Raw genomic sequence first — 26,140 nt, forward strand, 5'->3', positions numbered from 1 at the left:
TGAATCACATGAATCACAAGAATCAAATGAATCAAATGAATTAAATTGATTTAATTCATCCAATGAATACAATGAATCAAATTAATGAAATGGATCAAATGAATAAAAAGAATGGATGAACAAAATGAATAAAGTAAAAAATAAATGAAATGCATAAATAAAACAAACGAATCAAATAAACAAAATGAGCTGAAGTGATAAAATGAATAAAAAGAAAAAAATTGGCAGAAAAATGAAAAATTGAACAATGGTAAAAGGTTATAAATTAATATAAAGAAATAAATTGAATCAAATAAATTATTCTGATGAAATGATTGAAACTGAAAAAGTAGTCAGATTATTAAAATGAAGAAACTGAACAAAATGAATAAACTGGAAAAAATGAATAAAATGCATACAATGAAAACAATGAATAAAATAAGTTAAATGAATGATATGAGTAAAATGCACAAAAAGAATAAACTGATCAGAGTGAATCCAAAGAATGAAACGAATAAAATAAGTAAAATTAACGCAGATGAACAAAACGAATAAAAAGATGCGGAATGAAATAATTAATTAAAATGAAACGGTCATATATTGGAAGCTAAAAACATTTTTGAATTAAGAAAATGAATAAACCGGATTGTACGAATTTGAGAACCATTGCATCAAAAAGTTTTGAAATGTTGTGAAAATCCCATCTTCTGAGAAAAGGCTAACAAATATGCAATGGACTTTCTAGGGCTTCCATCATTTTTGGTTTTATTCTTTTTGTTTTCATGCTTCTTTACTTGACGGCGTCGTTTTAAGATTATCTGGTGTTTCTACTTTATTGTTGGACCTTAATTATTTATCAGGAACCTGGAACGTTCAATGTGCTTTGGAATTCGAAGTTTACTTTTTGGTCACATATTCCCGAAAAAAAGATTTATGTACAGAATAGAATTTACTGGTCCAGTATTTAACACGCAATTGAATATAGTAAAGTGAGACAAGGTCACATGTGCTTTCAAGCCCCTTGAACAGAGAACGACAGGGAGAATGCGATTCGTGAATGAGACAGGTAGATATTTCAAAAATTTTATTTGCATTGAAGTAAATAGTGTGAAATGTCTAGGCTATGTCGATAGCATAAAAGCCGTGCATTCAGTTGATTGCAATGCAGTCTCTTTGCATTCATCCTTATAGCTTTCATATTGTTTCGTTCGGAATTCTCGTGCAGAAAATATGGATAAATAAGTCCTATACAGACCAATACTGTGAAAAAGAAATGGTTCAAACTACTCAGTATATCCAGATATGGACGACGATAAGTTAGAAGACACATTGCAGTTGCATCCCCCATCGAGAGTGGGTACTTTGGGAGACTTCTTTTCCTGGAGCTGATTTGTGGATATTTTTGGTCTTTGATCCGTTTTGTTCATGAAAATTCGGACCAATACAACGAATGTGCAGCTGATATAACTCATGGTTCATTCGCCTGCGCAACGTTCCATCTTCCATCTGCAAAACCTTTCGTTCAAAAACTCCAAGAGCGCGTTGGTCCTCCACGAGCATAGTCCAGGTGTCGTGGCCGTAGAGGACCACCGATTTAATCAGCGTCTTGTAGATAATCAACTTCGTGCGGCGGCGAATTTTGTTCGACCGGAGCGTCCTCCGGAGTCCAAAGTAGGCACGATTTCCCGCCAAGATCCGTCTCTGAATTTCTCTGATGTTATCATTATCGTCGGTTACCAGTGAGCCCAAATACATGAATTCGTCGACCATCTCGATTTCGTTACCGTCAATCCGAACTCGGGTGGGAGGTTCACATTGTCATCTCTAGAACCTCTTCCTCTCATGTATTTTGTCTTCGAAACGTTGATGGCAAGACCAATCCTGCTGACTTCAGCTTTCAGTCTTTGAGCATATATTTCATTCAAAATTCAATAGAGATACGAATAGTGGAATATTTCTTTTGAAAATTTTCATCGTCAAACTTTCATATTACCCAGTTGAGCCAAATATTTTTCGGGTATAGCCATGAATTTCCTTAATTATAGTGTAGATACAGGCTTTGAATATAATTGAATTAAAATTGAGTTGATGTAGCAGCAGACAAAAAATAGTTTTGTTTTCTCAAACCTTCGCAATTACAATTAATAAATATTTCAGATTGGCAGATTATCACACAACTTAGAAATGGATACAGAAATAGCTAGATAGATGCGATAGAATAGAGACAGAGAAAGAGAGAGAGAGCGAGAGATAGAGAGAGAGGGAGAGAGAAAGAGAGAGAGAGAGATGGGGGGGGGCGTGTGAGGTTGATGGTTGATGGGGGCGTGATCCGGTTGATGGAATGATGGTTAATGCAGTGACATTATTTTTATAGGTATATTATTATGATATATTGATTTCTTTCATTCTTGTCATAATTAATGTGAGTAGTAAAAGGAAAAGAGCTAAATTTTCGCTAGATTTTTGGGCTTCAAACATACAGTTGCTTTCGGTGACGCCACGAGTATAATTATATGAGAAATCTTTTATCTCACTACTAGGTGAATTACTTGTTGATCCTTGTATTGATATACCATCCAACATTTACCTCATGATTGAACGCAATGCCTAATCCAAGGGATAAATACTAGAACTTAGTTTCTTTATCAACACATTATTTTGTCTTTGAAGTGAACTTATATATTGATTTTTGAGAAATAGTTAATTTATTATAAAGGTAATTCACAAAATGTTCTCGACATCGAATTCCTTGAATCACGTAGATGTGTTTTCATACCCCGATATTCAAAATCGGTTTAGTTTTGCCCCTAAAACACCAGTAAAGCAATACTCTGTATGAAACAATCTCATTTTTAGTTAGTGGAAATTGGCAAGCGAGGACTAAAAATACAAAATGTTTAATATCTCCGCCGCTCGTGCACGGATTTAAACAATATACAGCTTGTTAGAAAGATATTTTAACAAGCTTTCTATTAATGTGCAGTTTGTTGGACAATATTGTAATTTTCAAAAGTTATTCGCAAAAAAACCTGCTGTATTTTGACAAAATCGCCCATATCTCAGAAAGTGAACAACATATCGAAAATAATAGTGTCAAATGGCAACGTTAGGCCTTTCATTTGAAACTAATTCCATTAAGATCGGTTCAGCCATTGCTGAGATAATTACATGACATTTTGTACATACATACATACACACACACACACACACACACACACACACACACACACACACACACACACACACAGACATTGTCTCAATTTGTCGAGCTGAGTCGATTGGTATATGAGACTCGGCCCTCCGGGCCTCGGAAAAAGTTTTCAAAGTTTGAGCGAATCCTATGCATTTCTTTTGTAAGAAATGTAAAACAAGCAGAAATATTTTACGGTTCACGAAAGTTGGCTGTTTCCTTCCAGTTTAAAGTTGATTTTTGTGACAAAGTATGTCATTAGTGTTTTTTGCCATTAATCATTTTTTTGATAAATTCCTTCACATAACAGAAAATTGATGCACCGTCGGAAAAATAAGCCGACAAAGCGCAAGCATACTACGTTCCACTAGCTAAAAATTCATTGAATAATGTGATTGAAACTAGGGGCAGATCACTCTATGAATGTATAACAAATTTGCATCAAATTGAAAAAAATTCATTTAATTTACATTTTTGCATCAGCTTTGCACTGCCTCGCAGAAAAGTTTGTTTAACAAACGTCCTACGCTGATCCACCTTGTTCGACGTTTTATTAAATGTACACTGAAAACCAAAGTTACCCATTTTTTGGGTAAAAAGTGCCTATTGTAAAGCTCGTATTCCGACTACTCAAAATTAGGTAGAAAAACGAAAAGAGCGGCTACCCAAATTTTGAGTATCCTACACATTACTTTTTTTGTGTTATTGGTGGGTAGTAATAAATCGGTACCAGTAACCCAAATAATAAGTTGTCCGTATTTTATATTTCAACTCAAAAATAGGTAATATAATTTTATCTTGTAAGGACGCCATTTTAGAAAAGCAAAAGGCAAGCGAAAGTCGAAATCGTTGGCATTGCAGAGAAAATGTACGATTTGGCTTCATTAAAAATAAATGGTACGTAAAAATTTATATAGACTAATTTTTATAATCAATGATGTTTTTTTATCATTTTCAGCTGCTGCGATTCGACTGGAAACGAGGAAATATCGCCTAAACAAATATCGAAGAAACCAAAATAGAATATGGAAGATCTATACAAATTAATTGACGAAGGGACACAAAAACAACTTACAGGTACGATTTCACCTATTTATTTCATGTAATTGTGCCATTTAACAACTAAAACGAAGCACTCCTCAGTAAGGCCAGGCGGAATTCTGGCTGGCTCCAGCTAAAATTCCGGCTCCAGTGACTATCGATATTCATACCATTCGCGGGTTGCTGGAGCCAGCCAGAATTTCGGCTGGATTTATTGGGGACTGCTTCGCTGTTCCTTTTCAATGACACACGAGGTGCATTAACATATGCGATTGAAATGGGACCGTACATGCTGAAAGTGGATGTATGGTGGCACCAGGCTGAATCCGGCTCTAGTGTCAATTGGTTCTAGTTAGAATCGATCTCGCTGTAGCCGGGATTCCGGCAGGACTAACTGGGTAAAGTTACAGTTCTTTCCTCTCTTAACTATTAATTTAAACAAATTCCTAGCGACGTTAGGGTTTCAAATTTTCGTTCTAAATTTCACCTAGAAGAAAAAACGAGCTGGCATGTTTATGTCGACACTTGATGGTGTGTATCGAAAGCGCTATCACCGGTCACGACGGTGGTGTATGGGCTAAATCAGAGAAATTTGAAATATCAAAAGAACTGGCGTTGCATCTAGCTACATGGTACCGACCGAGTGATTCAGACCAAGTTAGACCAGGCCGGCAAATGCCTGGGCAATGCGCAATACAGACCCGGTGGTTAGCCACAGTGGTCCTTAGCCTCTTGCCCAGGAACTCCTATCTCTACCTCCCCGCGGAACCGGCTGGGATACGAGTAGCCATAGGAATGTTCGGGTAGCCAACTCGTTGGGACTATGGTCGTATGCTGACAGGGAAGGGGGGCCGTGTAGTTGCCGGCATACAATAGCGCTACGGACCACCCGTTCCGGTGATATGGGCCCACCAAACGGGGTAACCCCAATTCCAAGGCGTGAAGCGATCCGTGCCGAGGGATGAATGATCGGGGGGGTGAAAATGATGCCCGATCGTTAACGGAGCCTGTGGGGTACCTGGGCACCCCCCACAGTAAGTGTCTCTTACCACGTTAATGCGGAGCTCTGGCGTGGCGGACCTATTTTCTCGCGCAACTCGTGGGTCTTAATATGAGTCTTTACAATAACAATAAAAAAGTATGCGATAAGGAGGCGGAAGTGTTTACGGCGCTGAACCCCTTTGCCAAAGGGGGTCTGGCGAGGTCTCCCCCAACAGGGGCTGACAGCGGAGTGAAGGTGGCCGCAAATAACGGCACCAATGGTGAAATGGAGGTGGTAGGAGATGATACTACCAGCACGCTTGGCGGACCACTACCTGCGATGCAGGAAGTTGCCAAGCAGCTGGATAGCATCATCGAATTCACGAGCGGGAGGAGTAACATCAGTAAGGATCTAAAACAGAACCTGCTGGTGCTTCGTCAGGCTGTTCGAGTCGCAAGACAAGAACAAGTAGCCTACATGAAGAGGTGGACGGAAAGAGAGAAGGCCGACCGCGGTATCCAAACCGAGGCCTTCTCCTTCCATGGCGGAGCGACGATGGCGCAGGAGGCGATAGATTTCGCCTTATCGGCCACCAAACGCTTAATGGAGGGGGAGACTGCGAAGCGGCCTAGGCCTAATGTAGGCACGCGCAGCAATGCCAAACGACGGGCAACCAACAAGGCCAAACGTCGCTTGGGTGGTGCGGATCCGGGTGCGAAGGATCCCGCAGGGCGGCGTCCCGAGAAGGCGACCTCCCAGCCAAAAAAGGCGAAAGCCGCCAATCGGGCGCGCACTGCGGAGCGACCTGGCACCAGCCTGCCGGCGCCATCGGTACAAGATGGCGAATGGCAGGTGGTTAGCAGGGAGCGGAAGTCCAACGCACCTCGACCCGCTAAGAAGAAGGCGAGGGATAGAGGAGAGGCCCTGTTGGTGAAAACCAACGGGGGCAGCTATGCGGATGTCCTAAAATCGATGCGGGCGGCTGAAAGCCTCTCGAATTTAGGACAGGATGTGCGAAGCGTCAGACGCACCAAAGATGGCGAAATGATCTTGGTGTTGAAGCGTGGATCACAATCCAATGGAGTAACGTATAGGAGGTTGGCCCAAGAGGTCTTGGGAAACGGCGCTCAGGTGAGGTCGTTGGGAGCGGAAGTGACTCTCCAGTGTAAGCAACTGGACGAGATCACAAACGCAGAGGACGTCGTCTCGGCCGTTAAGCAGCAGTGCGGCGTCGAGATCGATCAGAACTCTGTACGTATCAGGGAGCGGTTGCTTGGCACGCAGGTAGCTTACTTCAAGTTACCGGCCGCGGAAGCCAAGAAAGTAACCGACAAAGGGAAGTTGAAGATCGGATGGTCAGTATGCCCAGTTAGCATACTCCAGCCGCCTTCAGTGGACCGATGTTTTAAATGTCTGGAGCCAGGCCACAAGTCATACGACTGTAAGGGCCCAGACAGGAGCAAGTTGTGTCGTCGCTGCGGCGAGGAGGGACACAAGGCGCTGAAATGCGAGAGGGCACCCAAGTGTCTCATCTGCGCTAGCAAGAAGCAGGGCCGCAACCATGTTATGGGCGGACCTGCTTGTCCCTTCGGGGAGGCGGGAAAGAGGAAGTAATGGCAATCGTCACACAGCTGAATCTTAACCACTGCGCACCTGCTCAGCAGTTACTGTGGCAGTCGGTATTGGAGTCGGGGACAGATGTCGCCCTTCTATCCGACCCGTACAACGTCCCTGCCGACAACGGCAACTGGGTGGCGGACGGGTCTGGAATGGCGGCAATCTGTGCAACGGGTCGGTTCCCGGTCCAGGAGGTAGTACAGTCCTCTGCGGAGGGTGTCGCGATTGCCAAGATCAATGGTGTGTTCTATTGTAGCTGCTATGCCCCACCTATGTGGCCAATAGAACAGTTCAACCAGATGATCGATAGGCTCTCGTCTGACATGGTGGGACGAAAGCCGTTTGTCATAGCGGGTGACTTCAACGCTTGGGCGGTGGAGTGGGGCAGCCGCTATACAAATGGTAGGGGCCAAGCGCTTCTGGAGGCGCTTGCGAAACTCGACGCAGTGCTAGTCAATGATGGTTCCGCTAGCACATTCCGTAGGAATGGGGTCGAGTCGTGGATTGACGTAACGTTTGCCAGTCCAAGTTTGGTCCCAGACATGGACTGGAGGGTAGACGAAGGCTACACCCATAGTGATCACCTAGCAATACGCTTCAAGATCAACTTTGGTGTGCAGCATTCTAGGGCGGGTAATCCCTGTCAGGTACGCGGGTGGAAGACCAATCACTTCGACAGCGAAGTTTTCACCGCGGCCCTGGGACTGGAGGTCAACACCGACAGTCTAAGCGGGGATGCGCTGGTAGCTGTTCTATCACGCGCGTGCGACGCCACTATGCCGAGGAAGACCCTGCCAAGAAATGGCAGACGCTCGGTATATTGGTGGAGTGCTGAGATCGCAGCCCTACGGTCAGCTTGCCTACAAGCTAGACGTAGGATGCAGCGAGCCCGCACTGAGGAGGGTAGAGTGGAACGACGTGAAGTGTTTCGTGCTGCGAAATCGGCCCTTAACAAGGCCATCAAGCGCAGCAAGAGAGCGTGTTTTGACAAATTGTGCGAGGAGGCCAACGTGAATCCGTGGGGCGATGCCTACAGGATCGTGATGGCAAAGACCAAAGGGGGCTCCTCACCTCCTGAACGGTCGCCAGAACGGTTGGCGAGAATTATCGAAGTACTCTTCCCGTCCCGAACCATAAGTCCCTGGCCCCCAGCGCCGCAAGGCACGGCGGGTACGGACGACATGGTGGCCCCGGTGACGAACGAAGAGCTACTTGCAGTTGCTAATTCTCTAGCGGTGAATAAAGCTCCAGGGCCTGATGGAGTTCCAAACAGCGCTCTCAAGTCAGCAATCATGGCGAACCCGAACATGTTCAGGTTGGCTATGCAGAGATGCCTTGACGAGTGCCGTTTTCCGGATAGATGGAAAAGGCAGAAGCTGGTACTGTTGCCGAAGGCCGGGAAGCCACCTGGCGACCCATCGGCGTACAGACCAATCTGTCTGATTGACACGACGGGCAAATTGCTTGAGAGGATTATCCTCAACAGGCTAACTCCATACACAGAAGGTATGGACGGCCTGTCAAGTAATCAGTTCGGTTTTCGAAAGGGAAAGTCCACGGTGGACGCTATCAACTCAGTGGTAAGGACTGCCGAGATAGCGATCCAACGGAAGAGGCGGGGCATTCGATATTGCGCGTTAGTGACACTTGACGTGAAGAACGCATTCAACAGCGCAAGCTGGGATGCCATCGCGCTCTCGTTACACCGGCTTGGCCTGCCGGTGGGCCTGTACCGGATCTTGGAAAGCTACTTCCAGAACCGTGTACTATTATACGAGACCGATGCCGGTCAGCAAAGTGTTCTTATTACCGCAGGAGTTCCGCAAGGTTCAATCCTGGGCCCGGTACTATGGAACCTTATGTATGACGGGGTTCTGAGACTAAAGTTCCCTCCGGGTGTGAAAATCGTCGGTTTCGCCGACGATGTCACCCTGGCGGTCTACGGGGAGTCAATCTCAGAGGTAGAACTAACGGCGACACACGCGATAAGCATAGTAGCGGAATGGATGAGCGCGAGAGGCCTAGAGCTCGCCCATCACAAGACGGAGGTGGTTGTTGTCAATAACCGCAAGTCGGCACAACAAGCAGTTATCCAAGCGGGAGAAGTTGAGATAACTTCTAAGCGGAGTCTGAAGATTCTTGGGGCCATCATAGACGACAAGCTGACCTTCGGCAGTCATGTCGACTATGCGTGCAAGAAGGCTTCGGTGGCTGTTGCGGCATTATCGAGGATGATGTCCAACAGCTCCAAGGTGTGCGCCAGTAGACGCAGGCTACTGGCCGGTGTCGCCGTATCTATTCTTAGGTACGGTGGACCGTCCTGGGCGAGGGCACTGGGAGTAACCAGTTACCGTCGCAAATTGGAGAGCACCTATCGCTTGATGTGTCTCAGAGTGATATCTGCCTACCGCACGGTATCACATGATGCATCCTGCGTGATAGCGGGTATGATGCCAGTCGGGCTGGTCATCCGGGAAGACGAAGATTGTTTCGAATTGCGTGGCAATAGGGGAGTCCGTGAGCGTGCCAGGGTGACCTCGGTCGCCAGATGGCAACGCGAATGGGACAACTCGTCGAGAGGTAGGTGGACCCACCGGCTGATACCCAACATATCTAGCTGGGTGGGAAGACCCCATGGGGAAGTTCACTTCCATCTGACACAATTCCTGTCAGGCCATGGCTGTTTCCGACAGTACCTCCACAGGTTTGGGCACGCTGAGGCCCCAGTCTGCCCAGACTGCCCAGGTGTCGACGAAACTGCGGAGCACGTACTATTCGTATGTCCCCGCTTCGACGTCGAAAGAGGCGCTATGCTAGGCGTCTGCGGCTTGGACACAACCCCTGATACCCTTGTACAGGGGATGTGCCAAGCGGTAGAGAAGTGGAACGCAGTTTCGACTGCCACCACTCAGATTGCCTGCCGGCTGCAGAGAGCATGGAGCGCCGAGCAGCAGGCGAGGAGTTAGAGTGAGTGAATTGGCGGATGATAGACGAAGGTATGGTCTACCCATGCCAAGATGGGAGTGAGTGTGCGATAATGTAAGGCACGAGTGAGAGCGTACGCTAAGTACGGCCATCCCCCCAGAAGTAATGCCGAAAGGTAGTTCCTGGGGATGGATGGCGGAGCCCAATGGAGTTTAGTCGGTATTAATGGCTGGTCACCATTTGAGTCCGACACGCCCCCAGTGCACCCCGTGTGGTAGATTGGACCCTACCGTTAGCACGTGTACTGGGCTAGGACATAAAGGTCTTCTCCATTGTTAAAAAAAAAAAAAAAAAAGACCAAGTTAGACCAGGTGAAAATTCATTGTATGAGAGCACTGCCGCTTATAATATCCATTACCGAAGAGCTTTAGGAACCCTGGGCTTCGGATATGATGGAGGTTGACATGTTGGTTCAGTTGGTCGAATATTCGTGTGGTCTTTGGCACGGCGTTTGGTTCATGGAGGGAGGAGATCAATGGATTATCACATATAACAGATGGTCAGTCTTTAGGTGGGTTTATCTCTTAACTCACTCGAACTGTCATTCTGGTTCTTGAAAGTGGCGAGTCACCCTGGTAGAACTGTTATGAGTATTACCGTATTACGGCCATGTAAACGTTTTGCATTTGCCCTGTGCGTTAAAAATCGATTGTGAAATGAAAATTTACGTATAATTTCTTTTGACATAAGCCTATTTTTAGTTGCAGGATACAAGATTAAAGTGAGATTTACACGGTACGTCAGGCTTCCGTCACCGGTACAACACGTCAACTGAACGTCAAAATTAGTTAGATGCAGTTAAATGGAGACATTCACACAACATCAACGGCAAGGAATGTATTAACGTACGGAACGTGTAAACGATAAAGCACGATTCAGACGATACATCAGCTTTCGTCAACGTCAACGAAACGTCACCGTTCCGTGCCGTTGATGTTGTGTGTGAATGCCTCCACTTAACTGCATGCAACTAATCTTGACGTTCCGTACCGGTGACGGAAACGTGATGTATCGTGTGAATCGTACTTAACGCGAGAAACGCATTCAACTAATCCGGACGGAACGGTGACGTGACATCTTTTCTGTTGATGCAAGCTGGTGTATCGCTTAAATTTGACTTAAAACAGTTCCACATAGTTTTTTGGTTTTTTTTCTCTAATCTTCCGGTCATCACATCACATGATTTGGTATTCTTAGTATGTATAACAAGCAAAGATGTGACACAAGGTACTAAAAGCGCACTAAAATCCTCTTTTTCGTTGGATTGTCTGCTCTAAAGGTATTATCAAGGGATCGTTCATAAATGATGTCGCGTATTGACAGTTGCAGAAGACTGTGACTTAACAAACCACCGAGATAAAAACTAAAAATGAATTTGAGCCGTACTAGTGGAGCGGGGTTTATAAAACCAACAACAACAATTTGTAATATACTTGGAGGAAAAGTGTATTTTAGACTACCTTTTTTCTTTCTGCGAGACATGGTTCATGAATGGCCCCAAACAAAAAATATTTCATAATGATTATCACCTAACATCGAAAAGAGAGCAGTGGGATTAAGAACAAGTTTCCTCTGGGTCGTGCAAAACTGAGAGGCAACATCAATTTAAGGACAGAGAACAGATGTCCATCTCAAGCGTAAAAGTTGAGTAAAAAATTTACTGCACATTCAAAGGTAATTGTGATGTTACCACCAGAGGTGATTCTGTTTTTTTCCCGTTTACTGCTTGTGTTTTACTGAATTGACAGTGGACCATACGATTGATGTCTAAGAGCCGATTTCTTCACCCTCGCTTAGCGCTTAAGCCAGGTTTAACGGTACTGGTGAACCTGGTTTAAAAGTTAAGCGAGGGTGAAGAAATCGGCCCTAAGTGATCGTCATAGTTATATTGGAATATGTCAGTATGGTGGCCGTAGTGTTCTAGCGGATATTTGTTCAAATAGCAAAATGACTGGAAGGTGAAGTATATTTTTCAATATTTAGAGCCATAGTACTCAAGGGAGAGCAAGGTGTTGAAAGGAGAAAGTTTAGAAAAACGTGGAAGGATCATATATGCAAGCTTAGAGCTCACCGGCGACTTAACTCTTTGTCTGCTAACGTAGTGGTCAGGGTCTTTTGGCATTAGAAATGCGAATCACCTGAGTCTACGGCATGTCCGAACAAGCGTAAAGTAACTTGTTACTTCATGCTGTCGGAACCGACAAAAAGTTAAGTCACGGTAAACTTCCACACTAAGCATTTGCGACGTTGAAACTCATTGAATGAGCCAGTTTTGTTTGTTCCCTCACCAATTGCCTGCCTGAGTGATTTTATTTTATCGACTATTGTGACTGTCTCAGCGTGTGTGACAATATGGTCACATGTGTTGCTGATTTGCACGGTGTCGGCAGCTTTCACCCAACGCTGCAACGATGAATCCCCATCACGGTAAGTTCTATTTTTACCATTTTTTTGTTAACCATTTTTGTTTTTGTCGGTTCCGACAGCATGAAGTAACAAGTTACTTTACGCTTATTCGGACATGCCGTAGACTCAGGTGATTCGCATTTCTAATGCCAAAAGACCCTGACCACTACGGTAGCAGACAAAGGGTTAAGTCGCCGGTGAGCTCTAAGCTTGCATATATGATCCTTCCACGTTTTTCTAAACTTTCTCCTTTCAACACCTTGCTCTCCCTTGAGTACTATGGCTCTAAATATTGAAAAATATACTTCACCTTCCAGTCCCCTGCTAATTAAATGCCGAAAAAACTGTTGACAAATTAACTCAATAGGTCGTTAACAAAAATGGTTAACAAAAAAATGGTAAAAATAGAACTTACCGTGATGGGGATTCATCGTTGCAGCGTTGGGTGAAAGCTGCCGACACCGTGCAAATCAGCAACACATGTGACCATATTGTCACACACGCTGAGACAGTCACAATAGTCGATAAAATAAAATCACTCAGGCAGGCAATTGGTGAGGGAACAAACAAAACTGGCTCATTCAATGAGTTTCAACGTCGCAAATGCTTAGTGTGGAAGTTTACCGTGACTTAACTTTTTGTCGGTTCCGACAGCATGAAGTAACAAGTTACTTTACGCTTGTTCGGACATGCCGTAGACTCAGGTGATTCGCATTTCTAATGCCAAAAGACCCTGACCACTACGGTAGCAGACAAAGGGTTAAGTCGCCGGTGAGCTCTATGCTTGCATATATGATCCTTCCACGTTTTTCTAAACTTTCTCCTTTCAACACCTTGCTCTCCCTTGAGTACTATGGCTCTAAATATTGAAAAATATACTTCACCTTCCAGTCCCCTGCTAATTAAATGCCGAAAAAACTGTTGACAAATTAACTCAATAGGTCGTTAACAAAAATGGTTAACAAAAAAAATGGTAAAAATAGAACTTACCGTGATGGGGATTCATCGTTGCAGCGTTGGGTGAAAGCTGCCGACACCGTGCAAATCAGCAACACATGTGACCATATTGTCACACACGCTGAGACAGTCACAATAGTCGATAAAATAAAATCACTCAGGCAGGCAATTGGTGAGGGAACAAACAAAACTGGCTCATTCAATGAGTTTCAACGTCGCAAATGCTTAGTGTGGAAGTTTACCGTGACTTAACTTTTTGTCGGTTCCGACAGCATGAAGTAACAAGTTACTTTACGCTTGTTCGGACATGCCGTAGACTCAGGTGATTCGCATTTCTAATGCCAAAAGACCCTGACCACTACGGTAGCAGACAAAGGGTTAAGTCGCCGGTGAGCTCTAAGCTTGCATATATGATCCTTCCACGTTTTTCTAAACTTTCTCCTTTCAACACCTTGCTCTCCCTTGAGTACTATGGCTCTAAATATTGAAAAATATACTTCACCTTCCAGTCCCTTGCTAATTAAATGCCGAAAAAACTGTTGATAAATTAACTCAATAGGTCGTTAACAAAAATGGTTAACAAAAAAATGGTAAAAATAGAACTTACCGTGATGGGGATTCATCGTTGCAGCGTTGGGTGAAAGCTGCCGACACCGTGCAAATCAGCAACACATGTGACCATATTGTCACACACGCTGAGACAGTCACAATAGTCGATAAAATAAAATCACTCAGGCAGGCAATTGGTGAGGGAACAAACAAAACTGGCTCATTCAATGAGTTTCAACGTCGCAAATGCTTAGTGTGGAAGTTTACCGTGACTTAACTTTTTGTCGGTTCCGACAGCATGAAGTAACAAGTTACTTTACGCTTGTTCGGACATGCCGTAGACTCAGGTGATTCGCATTTCTAATGCCAAAAGACCCTGACCACTACGGTTAGCAGACAAAGGGTTAAGTCGCCGGTGAGCTCTAAGCTTGCATATATGATCCTTCCACGTTTTTCTAAACTTTCTCCTTTCAACACCTTGCTCTCCCTTGAGTACTATGGCTCTAAATATTGAAAAATATACTTCACCTTCCAGTCCCTTGCTAATTAAATGCCGAAAAAACTGTTGACAAATTAACTCAATAGGTCGTTAACAAAAATGGTTAACAAAAAATGGTAAAAATAGCAAAATGAGTATGTTAAACATGTTGGAACTTGGATGTCTGTTCTCTGTGACTGAGTTGTAGAAAATTTAAATTTTAAATTATTGTTGATTGTCAAACAAAACTCGAACAGGAATAATTACTGGCGGAATAGTTGCGGGAAATTAGTATTCGTGGACATTACAGTTACCAGCGTTCGTATTTACTTAATAGTCGATTGATCCGCTTCAGACCTAGAGGACCCAAGAAGAGATCAAGAAGAAGACAGAAGCGGAATCAATGCGAAGTTTTAATTACATCACTGACGACTTAGCACGCGTTGTTAGGAGCAGGATATTTTGGACTAGACAAAATAAAGGACTTGACGTTACACACTTCGAGACAAACAGGCGCAAAATTTAGTCCTCCCGAGGACCGCTGTTTACTTGGCAGACAGTTGCCACTTCGTCCGATTTTGCAAACGGATGGACCGAGATCCCCTAAACCAGTGATTCTCAACCTGGGGTCCACGGATCCCAAGGGGCCATGAAGTCGTTGCTGCGGGTCGGCGAAGAAATTTTTTTCCGAGTGGATGTCGAAATTTCAAGTCTTGTTTTCTAACAGACTGAAAATAATATATTGATAGCATACAAAATCGATGGTTAACCGTGGGGGACCGCAACAACCCAGGGTGTTTTCTAAAGGGTCCGTAGCACGAAAAAATTTGAGAGCCGCTGCCCTAAGCTATAAGCTACAGGGCACCGTGTCATAACATCCGAGGTCATAACATCCGAAGGGTGGTGCGTCATAAAGTCCGGGACATTATGACGCATCAGGCTGCGTCATAACATCCGAAAACGGATGTGCGTCATAATGTCCCGGACGTTATAAGGCACATTCGATGTCGCATTTTATGTCGCAGTCGATATCCTGGACACTGTGACGCACTTAGGGCCGATTTCTTCACCCTCGCTTAACTTTTAAGCCAGGTTCACCAGTACGTTTAAACCTGGCTTAAACGTTAAGCGAGGATGAAGAAATCAACCCTTATAGGTTCGGATATTGTGAATCAAAGGAACTGCGTAATAATGTTCCAGGTCATATCGTCCCAAAATAATGTGCGTCGTAATGTCCGGGACATGGTGACGCACGATGGTGCGTCATAAGGTCCGAAAATAAATATACCTCATAAAGTCCGCAATCATTCTAGTGCCACAACGTCCGAAAGTAGTCTTGCGTCATAATGTCCGGGGTCTTATGACGCACGCTGATACTAGGATGTTATGACGCAGAGGAATTGCGTCATAAAGTCCGAGATAATATGACCCACTCATTGTTTCGAATTTTTGACGCACAGGTACTGCGTCATAGCGTCCCAAGTCATAAGGTCCCAAAGAAGGACGCGTCATAATATCTGAGACAATATGACGCACCAGGCTGCGTCATAAGTTCCCGTGTGTGTCATAAGTTCCCGGACTTTATAACGCACCACTTGTGCGTCACAATGTCCCAGACATTATGACGCGTCCTGTTTTGGGACCTTATGACATGGGACGGTATGACGCAGTGCCCATGCGTCATAATATCCGAAACTGTGAGTGCGTCATCTACTTTCGGATTTTATGATGCAATACCTCTGCGTCATAATATCCCAATATCGAAATAACCCATGTGGTTGAACGAAAACAGATAGTACAACTATAGGAACATGGATTTACAACTATAAGAACATAGCCTTACAACTATAGGAACACTATCACAACTATTGGGTCTTACGGAGCGTTTCTTTTTTTTAAACATTTTGCGAAAAATAGAAGTTTAACTCACATGTACGGATTTTTTTAGTTGTAGAATTGAACACTCTTTCATATAAATACAATTACAGAGCATATATAAGTAAGTTTGGGTTAGTTTACTCTTAAAATTGTTTAGGCGTTGGCATAGTTCATCCACTATTGGGTCAGCTCCCCTATTTGTTGGACAGTAAAAATTACACTGTACTGTAGAAATTTGTACTTTTTAAGTGACCTAGTATAGGTTGTAGGTCTCATTAAACACAAGCAATTTTTGAGATTTTTGGCGCTGAAAAATTAGCTACGCTGTCATTTTTCAGTCGATTTTCTCAATTCTAAATTATGCAAAATGATGATTGAACAAATGAGTGGAATATGCAAGGCCGATTGCAAACTACATCAAATGTGATAATTAATGCATCGAACGGGAGCGGGCCATTTGGCATAACGGTTATTTGGCATAATGGTCATTTGGCATAATTTTGAGAATTGATCACACTGAAGGTCATTTGGCATAATTTTGAGAATTGATCACTCTGAAAGTCATTTGGCATAATTTATTTTATCTCCAGGATAATGGTCATTTGTAATAATTTCTAATTTTGCGTAAAGTGAGGGTCATTTGGCATAACGGACATTTAGCACAACGTACGTTTGGCATAATTTTGCCTAGTGATCTCACTGAACGTCATTTGGCATAACAGACCCATAAGGTTAAAGCTGCACTAAGCAATAATAATAATCCATTACCTGATATTGATTATATATCGAGTGAATACATTTTATAATTGATTTTGCCTTCTTTTAAACATGATTAGTTCTTTTGAGTTTCACTTTTGATTTTTTTGTAAATGTTCATTTTTACAATTCTGGATTCTTTGCTATGACTTACGCTTTAGTATAGTATAGTGAGAACTGCGATCCACCAGACGTATGTTTTGTTTTGGCCAGTGTTTCAAAAATTACTCCAATCAGCATGCGTTGAAAAAACCTTAGTTTGATAAATCATTTAAATCCATGATTTCATCAGTCATGGTTTTTTGGCTCCTGAGGAGTGAAAACCGCCAAGGAGTGAAAACAGGTTACTAGATTATAATGGCAGCATACAATTTAAAAGCCCGAGCTCAATTTAAATTTTCAATTTTCGTTTTATCAAGCACAAAAGCAAAACAGAACCTTGGTACAGTTCATGACGACAGCTTCTTTTTCGATGGACCTCGAAGGTCAGCACTCAATGATTAGCGTACACGGCTATTACAATAATAAATAGTACACCTGTTTTGCATCCTTCCACAATGCAAATGAACTTTTGGATTTCATCCATCCAGCAGATATATTTTTACACCGGATTTGAGATATGTTTCTCCGTGATTATTGTTAAAATAATATATTCGTTAAAGAAAATTAAAATGAAAGCAAATGAATTGCTTCAATATGTACATACTGCTGGGATAATTGAGAAATTAAACGTGCAAATCTTGAAGACCTGTTAGCAAAGTTTGAAATTAAATTCGGTCTAGAAGAGGCGACAGAACAAAAATCACAAACCAGGGGCCAAGGGCGGCCCCTCGCAAGCAAACCTGTGATATACTCGTTTGCACGGATTACTCAAAAATAGGGGCTATAAATTAGTTTAAGTCCAACGGAGTGACAGCAATGTCGGACAGCACGCGTCTTGAAGCGATGTGGCGTAGCCACATTAGGCGTAAATGTTTTTTATTAATTGGTAAAGAAGAATAATCTAATTATTTTGGTTCAAGTTAAATTTTAGTACTATTGATAAACAAACTCATTCAGTCATTTAAATATTTAGGTAGTTGCCGTTATGCATTTGAGCTACATGCCAGCTACTTACAACTGCATAACTAACTTTCCCTCGAACGATGAACGTTATTGGCAACATACAATCAAAATACATAATACATACAGGAAAGTATATACTCCAAAAACATCCTGGTAATTAATAACTTTATCACTACATATACCTATGCCAAACGATTGTTATGCTACATTACTTTTTTCCTTAACATAAAGCTATTTATACGGAAAGATCTTCAGCAGAAGCACGGTGCAAGATTATGCCGAATTACCTGACTTCTCGCACAGTCTTAAATTATGTGTTTCCCTGTAGTTGAAAAAATGGCAAAAGACCTTCAATGTGATGACTTCTCAAAATTATGCCAAATGTCCGATATGCCAAATGTCCGTTATGCCAAATGCCTTTAGTGTGATCAATTCGCAAAATTATGCCAAATGACCTTTATGCCAAATAACCGTTATGCCAAATTCCCGTTATGGTAAATGACCTTATGCCAAATGACTTTATGCCAATTGACCCAGACCCCATCGAACCATACACTCAAAAAAATTATCACTTATCAATCATATGCAAAAACATAAATAATTTCCATAATACTTTTCACGTAAATGTCACATGTTTCACACATAGAAAATTTTGTTGTCAATCTAATTAAAATCAGCGTCGACTGCTTGTATATGTCAAGTGAAGTTCATTTACTTTTCCCCGGAATGTCACATAAGTTCTAGATTAAATCCATATAAATAATATATATCCGAATTAAAAAAATTAATATATTAATTAATTAAAATTTAAAAAAAATAATATATTATTAATTAATATATATCCGAATTAAAAAAAAAAGAATGGCTGACCCATTCCACAGAAACTAAAATACCGAAGTGTTTTCCCCAGAAAGAACTTTTCTCCAGAAAACCACATCCAGAATTAATCAATGCTCATAAGTTCATTCCACAGTTATAAGCATTTCCCAGATATTTTTTTTTAAGTGGAATTTTTTTTTTGATGATGTTACTGTGATAAACTTAGTAAACCTTGCAAATAAACATGGAAGTTCAGACCTTGCAAACAAACAGTAAAGCAGACTAAAAGTGAGCTGAATTCTGGCCGGTTCTTGTTAGTATGTTGGCTCCAGAGACAATCGATTATAATTAGAATCGGTTATCACTGGAGCCGTAGCTTTTAGTGTCTTTTTGGCTTGACTCATTTCGGTGTCTACTTGGCAGACAGTCGAAGTTTAGCGAAATTTGCCTCACGGATCCACTTAGTTGTCTACCTAAGCTAAGCTAAGCTTGCCTCGCGGATCCACTTAGTAATACGCTGTAGTCCTATTAGACCACAAAAATATATAGTAGGATGTTTCGATGAAGAATTGACCCTGAATTTTCATTACAGAATATATTCGCGGAGCACTGGTTGTTTTACGAGAAATGGTCGTACGAAGATGTAAGCGGACGAAGGAGGATGAATCAATGAGTGTATTGGAAATTCAAGCAGCACCACTAATTCGCTGGATAAAGGTGTTTATTATCCAATTATTTCGATGTTTCTTTTAGACATATCAAAAGAGATAATAGGTTTGTTCCAGTACACGGAAGTCACTCCGGAGTAAACAGGAGCAAAAAATCTTTGCTCCTTTTTACTCCGGTTTGCTACCTGAAGAAGAAAAAGGAGAAGAAGAGTACAGGAACGATTTTCTCCGGAGTACTTCCAGTTTCTCCTGGTACTGGAACAGACCTAATAACTACTAGATGGAGCACTCCGTTGTCAGCACTAGTCAGACTTACACGCTCGTAAAAAGTTACTCAGATTCTGAGTACTTTTAACTCAGTTTTGAATGATGTTCGTAAACGTCAAAAATTGAGCTGTCATGTATAATATCTCTGAGTAACTCTGACTCTATTTTTGGGTATTACACAAGAAACCGTTTTGGAGTTACCAAACGGAAAAGCCGTTTCTCGCCAAGTTAAAAATTCCAAGCCTCATCCGCCATTTTCCATTAGTAGGTACACGCTCGTTTAGTTATCGCTCATAACTTTTTCACAAATAAAAATTTGTTCAAATATTTATAATAGTTGAAGCTAGAGTTGTAGTGTGTAAAATACATTTTAATTGAAAGAGTGGATTTGAACAACCAGCATGCAGAAGATTTCGGAAGAGGTGGATGCTGAAACTGCAATGAAGTTGCGAGGTAATATTCACGTTATATTATATATATATATATATATATATATATATATATATATATATATATATATATATATATATATATATATATATATATATATATATATATATATATATATATATATATATATATATATATATATATATATATATATATATATATATATATATATATATATATATATATATATATATATATATATATATATATATATATATATATATATATATATATATATATATATATATATATATATATATATATATATATATATATATATATATATATATATATATATATATATATATATATATATATATATATATATATATATATATACTGGAAAAAAGTGTAAGGTTTCAGGTTTCTCATGCCATGTGCCAAATTGTGGGAAGATGATTCCTGGACACGTGGATGAATTGAAGGAACACTTCCGGTTGGTACACAATTTGAACACTAGCAAAGCAGCCGCTCAACCTTTCCTTTGTTCAGAATGTGGTTCACTGTACCAGAGGTTTAAGAGCTTGAAACGGCACATAGAGAGTGTTCATCCACTAATTACAGAAAATTCTACAAATATTTCATACGACCATGACGCTGTTGAACAAATTCAAAATAATCATCCGGAAAATATGCTCGTAGATGATGATTATCTGTTGAGAATAACGAATACCATATTCTTTAAAACGGCGCCGTCGTTGGATGAAATTACTAAGAAAATTAGTAAATTCGCCACAGATTTGCGAAAAGATGTATCTCTTCCCGAGACAAAAATCAAAAAGTTCTTACAGATTACCTCGAATCTTATAGAAGATTACGAGTGTTACATGTTGAATCTATTCAGAGAATTTTTGAAATCGAAGTCGATCCCATTAAACGATACCGACGCTTTGAAATTTATAAACGACGCATCTTTGGATGGAATTTTTGCAGACGTAGCTTCTCCAAAAGACAACCTAGCATATTTGTCTGGAGTTGCGGGTTGTGCTGTGCCAAACCCTAGGGAAGAAGTCTTGGGAAGAACTAGAATCACTAAAACTGTCCCTGCGATTACCAAACTAGGCAAAAGAAAAAGTGTACAAATAGTGAAAGACGTTGCTCACTATATTCCACTAACCAGCATTTTAGCACTGGTTATGAAGAATCCCGGAGCTCGCAAGATGATAGCAGAAGAAGCAGTGAATGACGATATCTTGTGCGGTTTCAAAGATGGTCAACGTTTCAAAACACACCCGTTCCTGACACGGTTTCCCGATGCATTACGACTCTCGCTTCATCTGGACGATGTCGAATATCTGAACCCTTTGGGATCACGCAAATCAAAAAAAAAACTTACCAATTTCAGTGTTAAAATTGAGAATCTCCACCCCGCAATTAATTCATCCTCCAACAGGATATATCTAACGCTTACAGTTCGCTCAAGAGATGTAAAAAAATATGGCTACAATAACGTTATGAAACCGCTGATTCAAGATTTGCGTGAGCTTGAATCAGATGATGGTGTTGTAGTACAATATGGGAGTGAAAAGTTTACGATGAGGGCAGTTCTAGTGCATGTTTTGGGGGACACGCTGGCAATTCATGAAATTTTCGAGTTAATGGGGCCCCAATCAAGTCTATTCTGTAGAATGTGCTATGCGACGCGTACTGCACTTCATTGTGGAAACATTGGTGATACCTTCCCTCATCGCACTGAAGAAAGCATACAAGGTGATTTAAATGCTCTTCAAAGCGGAACTAAAACACCTTCACAATGCGGAATCATTCGAAAATCAGCACTGAATGAAGTTAAATATTTCAACATAGCGGACAATAACACGTTTGATCCAATGCATGATCTTTTGGAAGGCGTCGTCATGGTCGTAATCAAATGTGTTTTGAACGAAGCTGTAAATATCCATAAAGTGATAACGATTAGTCAAGTCAACCAAATTATACAGCATTACGAATACGGTATAACTGAATCGGCTGATAAACCTACCGCTAATTTTACTTGCGAGAAGTTAAAAGCACGTGGACATGCTATTCCTCAGTCAGCTTCGCAATGTTGGCTTCTCCTTCGAGCATTCCCTTTTATGTTCAACCAGATTCTCGGATTTAATTCAAATTTATCATCATTGCTTAGAGCTCTCATGAAAATAACTTATTATAGTTTCTCCAATAAGCTAACATTGAATCAGATTAACGATCTGGAAAACGAAATCGAATGTTTTTACAAGTTGTTCAAATCCTGCTTCCCTGCCATCAACCCTACCAATAAATTCCATCACATCTCTCATTATCCCTACATAATTCGTCAGGATGGGCCAGTTGTTAATCATAGTTGCTTACGCTTCGAAGCGAAATTCAAGGAGTCGAAATCCCAAGCGAAGACATGCAACAATTTCATCAATTTAACAAACAGCTTTGCTAAGCGCCTGAATCTAGCACAGATAACCACTATTCTTGACCATTCATACGAAATTGGTACGGTAGATATCGTTTCGTCAAAGCACATACACAAAAAATCTCTAAATAATTTACTCCTGATCCGGGATCTACCAGATTCAATCAAATATATAAACCATATGAAAATAAATAACACAAGCTTTCGGCCGGGACTGATAGCGAAATACCAAGTATGCAACGAAATGTCCTATGGTTTGATAATAGATATATTGCAATCGGATAATCAAATTGTTTGCCTAATACAGCATCTCGAATGCGAATATTGTTTACAATACAACAGTTACAAACTCAAAACTGACAGTCAAGTTATTCGCATATCACACAAGAACTTGCAAACGAAAAAAACATACAACTTATGGAGTATATACGGAGATTCAGAAGAAAACTACTATATAAGTTTGAAATATGTAGATAGTTAGTAGGGAAATAAACTTGGAAATAAATTTATAATAAAATAAACAACAATCAAGAAGGTAGTGCAAACAACTTGAGATGTCACTTTAAACCTTTATATATACTTATTCGCTCTTTTCAGCCCAAAAAATAAACGATCAGAACCTAGTTCTGCTCAACGATGCCGACCTAGTTGAAATGGGGATAATCGAAAAAGGATCCCGTCTAACAATTCTTAACATAATAAAAAACTATAGTTCTGAAGCTAATCCGACCAAAGATAAAATTGATGAGACTTCCACTAATGTTCAAAATTTGGTAAACTTTCTACTATAATTACTGTAAGCGCTTGTCGTACTATACATATTTAACGTTTTCAGATTAACCGTTCGACATTCGAAGATGACGCAAAACTCCGAATGAAAATTTTGTATCCAATTTTGGATCAAGGGATCGTACCAGATAAGGACGGTTTAAATCATCTTACACGAGTCGCATGCAAGCAAATGGAGACTCAAATAATGGACGGTCAAAGGCAAGTAGAAAGTTTTATTTGTTACTCTACTAGTGCATCAAACTATGAACACTCCTTAAAGTGTGATAGAATGAATTGTTTACATTGAACCGCACGAGTCTCTCCGCTAGAGCAACCTTGCGGCGAAATGCGCAATGCCTATACATATTTATAGGGCTTACGGCCAATTTCTTTATCCTCGCTTAAATTTTAAACCGGGTTCACCAGTACGTTTAAACCTGGTTAAGACGTTAAGCGAGAATGAAGAAATCGGCCCTTAGTAGTCCTTCGAGCAAATATGCAGGTGATCTAACACTGTCTATGAGCAGAGAAAAGCAATGCCTTTCGTTGTGAAGCTTCTATTTCAAAAAACATCGTAGTCAATCAGTATCATGCATTATTACTTCATTGAGCCTATGAAACTATGAAGTATGCATAGTAATGAAGCACGGCCAAACAACTTCACTTCTGATTATAAATGTAAAGAAATGTATGAAACACAGTACAAACTGCTAGAGGAAACCACATAGTTATCAGTTCTTCGCATCCTGATTTCAATATTGACCATTCTTTTCACATCTTCAATCTGGTTCGATTTATAAACTTCGGCATAAGAACGTACATGCGTCTTTGACGGTGGTACTTAGAAAAAGTAATTCGTCATGTTCCGGCACAAAATTATAAAGACGACCGACGACGACGAATTATAATAACTTAAACATTTAAACCAACAGAATTTAAAGGTATACAATTTCTGTTTATAGCGAGCGTGTTTATTTGTTTACATATACAGTTCAATCGTAAATCGACCAAAGGGTCTAACTAAGCCGCAATGTCGTTGAATCGAGCAACAGCGATGCCAGATTTACAGACTGTGGACAGATTTGCTGCACTGAGAAACAAAAATATGCAGAATTAGCATACTTTCATTCCCGTCTCTTTTGCTGTAATTCTCGACGAACATATGATTACGGCCTAAAAGCCAACCGTCAAAATCCACTTTGAATGGAAATTCCAGACAAACCGTTACTAGTCGAACACAGCTCACAACAGTTTATGAAAGAGAAAACTTTTCTCTTTCGTTTACTACCAACATCTGTGATTGGCGTGTAACGGTTTGTCCGGAATTTCCATTCAAAGTGGATTTTGACAGTTGGCTTTTAGGCCGTAATCATATGTTTGTCGAGAATTTTCATGCATTTTCTAGCATATACTTCTAGTAAATATTCAATTAGTGGATAGACCGAATACGTCCAATGCACAAAATTTGCAGCAGAAGAAACGAGAGGCAGATCAAAAAGTATGATATCGGTGATTAAAAAAAAGTTCTGCGTATGCCTGGTCCAGACATTTACAGACTTTTAAAACAGTAATAAACTGACCGATTTTCTTCAGAAAATAGATGTGTCCCAGCATGCAAAGAATTACGAATCAAATACCGTTCATACTTTTACCATTTAGATTTTTTTTAAGAAATTTAGAACTTAATCTTTCACGGAATCTTTTTGGTCTTTTTCGGAGTAACGAACCAATGATCTCTAAATGCGCAGGTATCCTTCTGTTGATCAACAGCATGCGGCAGCTGTTCAAATCGTAAAATTATTTCCACAACTTAGTAATACGCGAGTCACACCAACTGCTCCTGATGAGGTTTGTTATTCTATGCTTATTTAATTTCTCTAATATAATTATAATTATTTTCATGCTAGTCATTTTTCTTTTGGCGCAACGGAGGCAAGGAAAAGGGTGCTCATACTGGCATGATATTTCATCGCATCCGGAATGTCATCAAACAGCTACCTGCAGAAAAACAAATATAATCGAGGAACTATGCCTGTAGAAGAGTCCGTTTCAACTGAACTTGTAGAGCGGGCTCAATTGCTCCGAGTAATGCTTGCATCGGCATCAGTAGCAGAACATATTTGTGATGAAATGGACCGATGCTTTCCAGTCCTCAAACTGTTATTAAAAGAAAAGAAACCCGTTAATGATATCTTGGATATGTTTCCACACCTGTGTTCATATGAAGGATTGGTGGTAACATGTTTATTTTTTATTATTTACTATTTCACTTTATGGTATTCACGGAACATATGAATATTTATATCATATCACTTTTTCTAGATTCGTCAAATGTTTGAGAGATTGTATCCTAACAGAACAGAAGGTCTCAAAATCGAGGATGTCTTCTCTCAGTGTCTATCTTATTCACCGTCCAGATTCTCTAGAGTAGAAGATGGTGAGATATAATTTTTTTTAATTTAGCCCAAAGGTCTGTCATAAAATTTTAAATTTGTAAAACTATTCACAGATCACATTCGAGGATGCTTGAGAATAATTTCTCATATGCCAATTCGCGGACAAAAAAGAACGCTGGTAGGCTGTCCAACTGTAGGCGAAGAACATTCGGCTTCAATTTTAATTCGTTGGATTGGGGTAAATGCAATATAATATACATAAGGTTAGATGTAATGATTTTATATCATCATTAGGAGTGCTTAGATACATACATGGCATCCCCCGCAACTGATTCCAAACTACACATGGTGTGCGTAGCAAGCCCGATGAAAAGAGGAAATTATGCCGTCATTTGTGAGAAAAAAGTTATATTCGAGACTAACAATTCTATTCATGCAGTGGAAATTTTATTCAAATGCCACGCAGTTCTCGGAGTGGAGGTGCCACCTAATTTTAGAAT

The 26,140-nt window shown here is 40.8% G+C and overlaps 1 protein-coding gene across 1 annotated transcript in view; it reads left to right on the forward strand.

Annotated features, from left to right (window-relative positions):
- LOC131696254 (uncharacterized) overlaps window positions 1–19,375 on the forward strand; it is a 49,997-nt gene extending 30,622 nt beyond the window's left edge. Inside the window, exons 5-7 of the mRNA XM_058984805.1 lie at window positions 5,361–5,621; window positions 5,697–6,047; window positions 19,295–19,375. Coding sequence (XP_058840788.1) covers window positions 5,361–5,621; window positions 5,697–6,047; window positions 19,295–19,375 — 693 coding nt within the window. The remainder of the gene's footprint in view (window positions 1–5,360; window positions 5,622–5,696; window positions 6,048–19,294) is intronic.
- Window positions 19,376–26,140: the final 6,765 nt, after the last annotated feature.

This window comes from Topomyia yanbarensis, chromosome 1 (assembly GCF_030247195.1).
Source record: "Topomyia yanbarensis strain Yona2022 chromosome 1, ASM3024719v1, whole genome shotgun sequence".
NCBI lineage: Eukaryota > Metazoa > Arthropoda > Insecta > Diptera > Culicidae > Topomyia > Topomyia yanbarensis.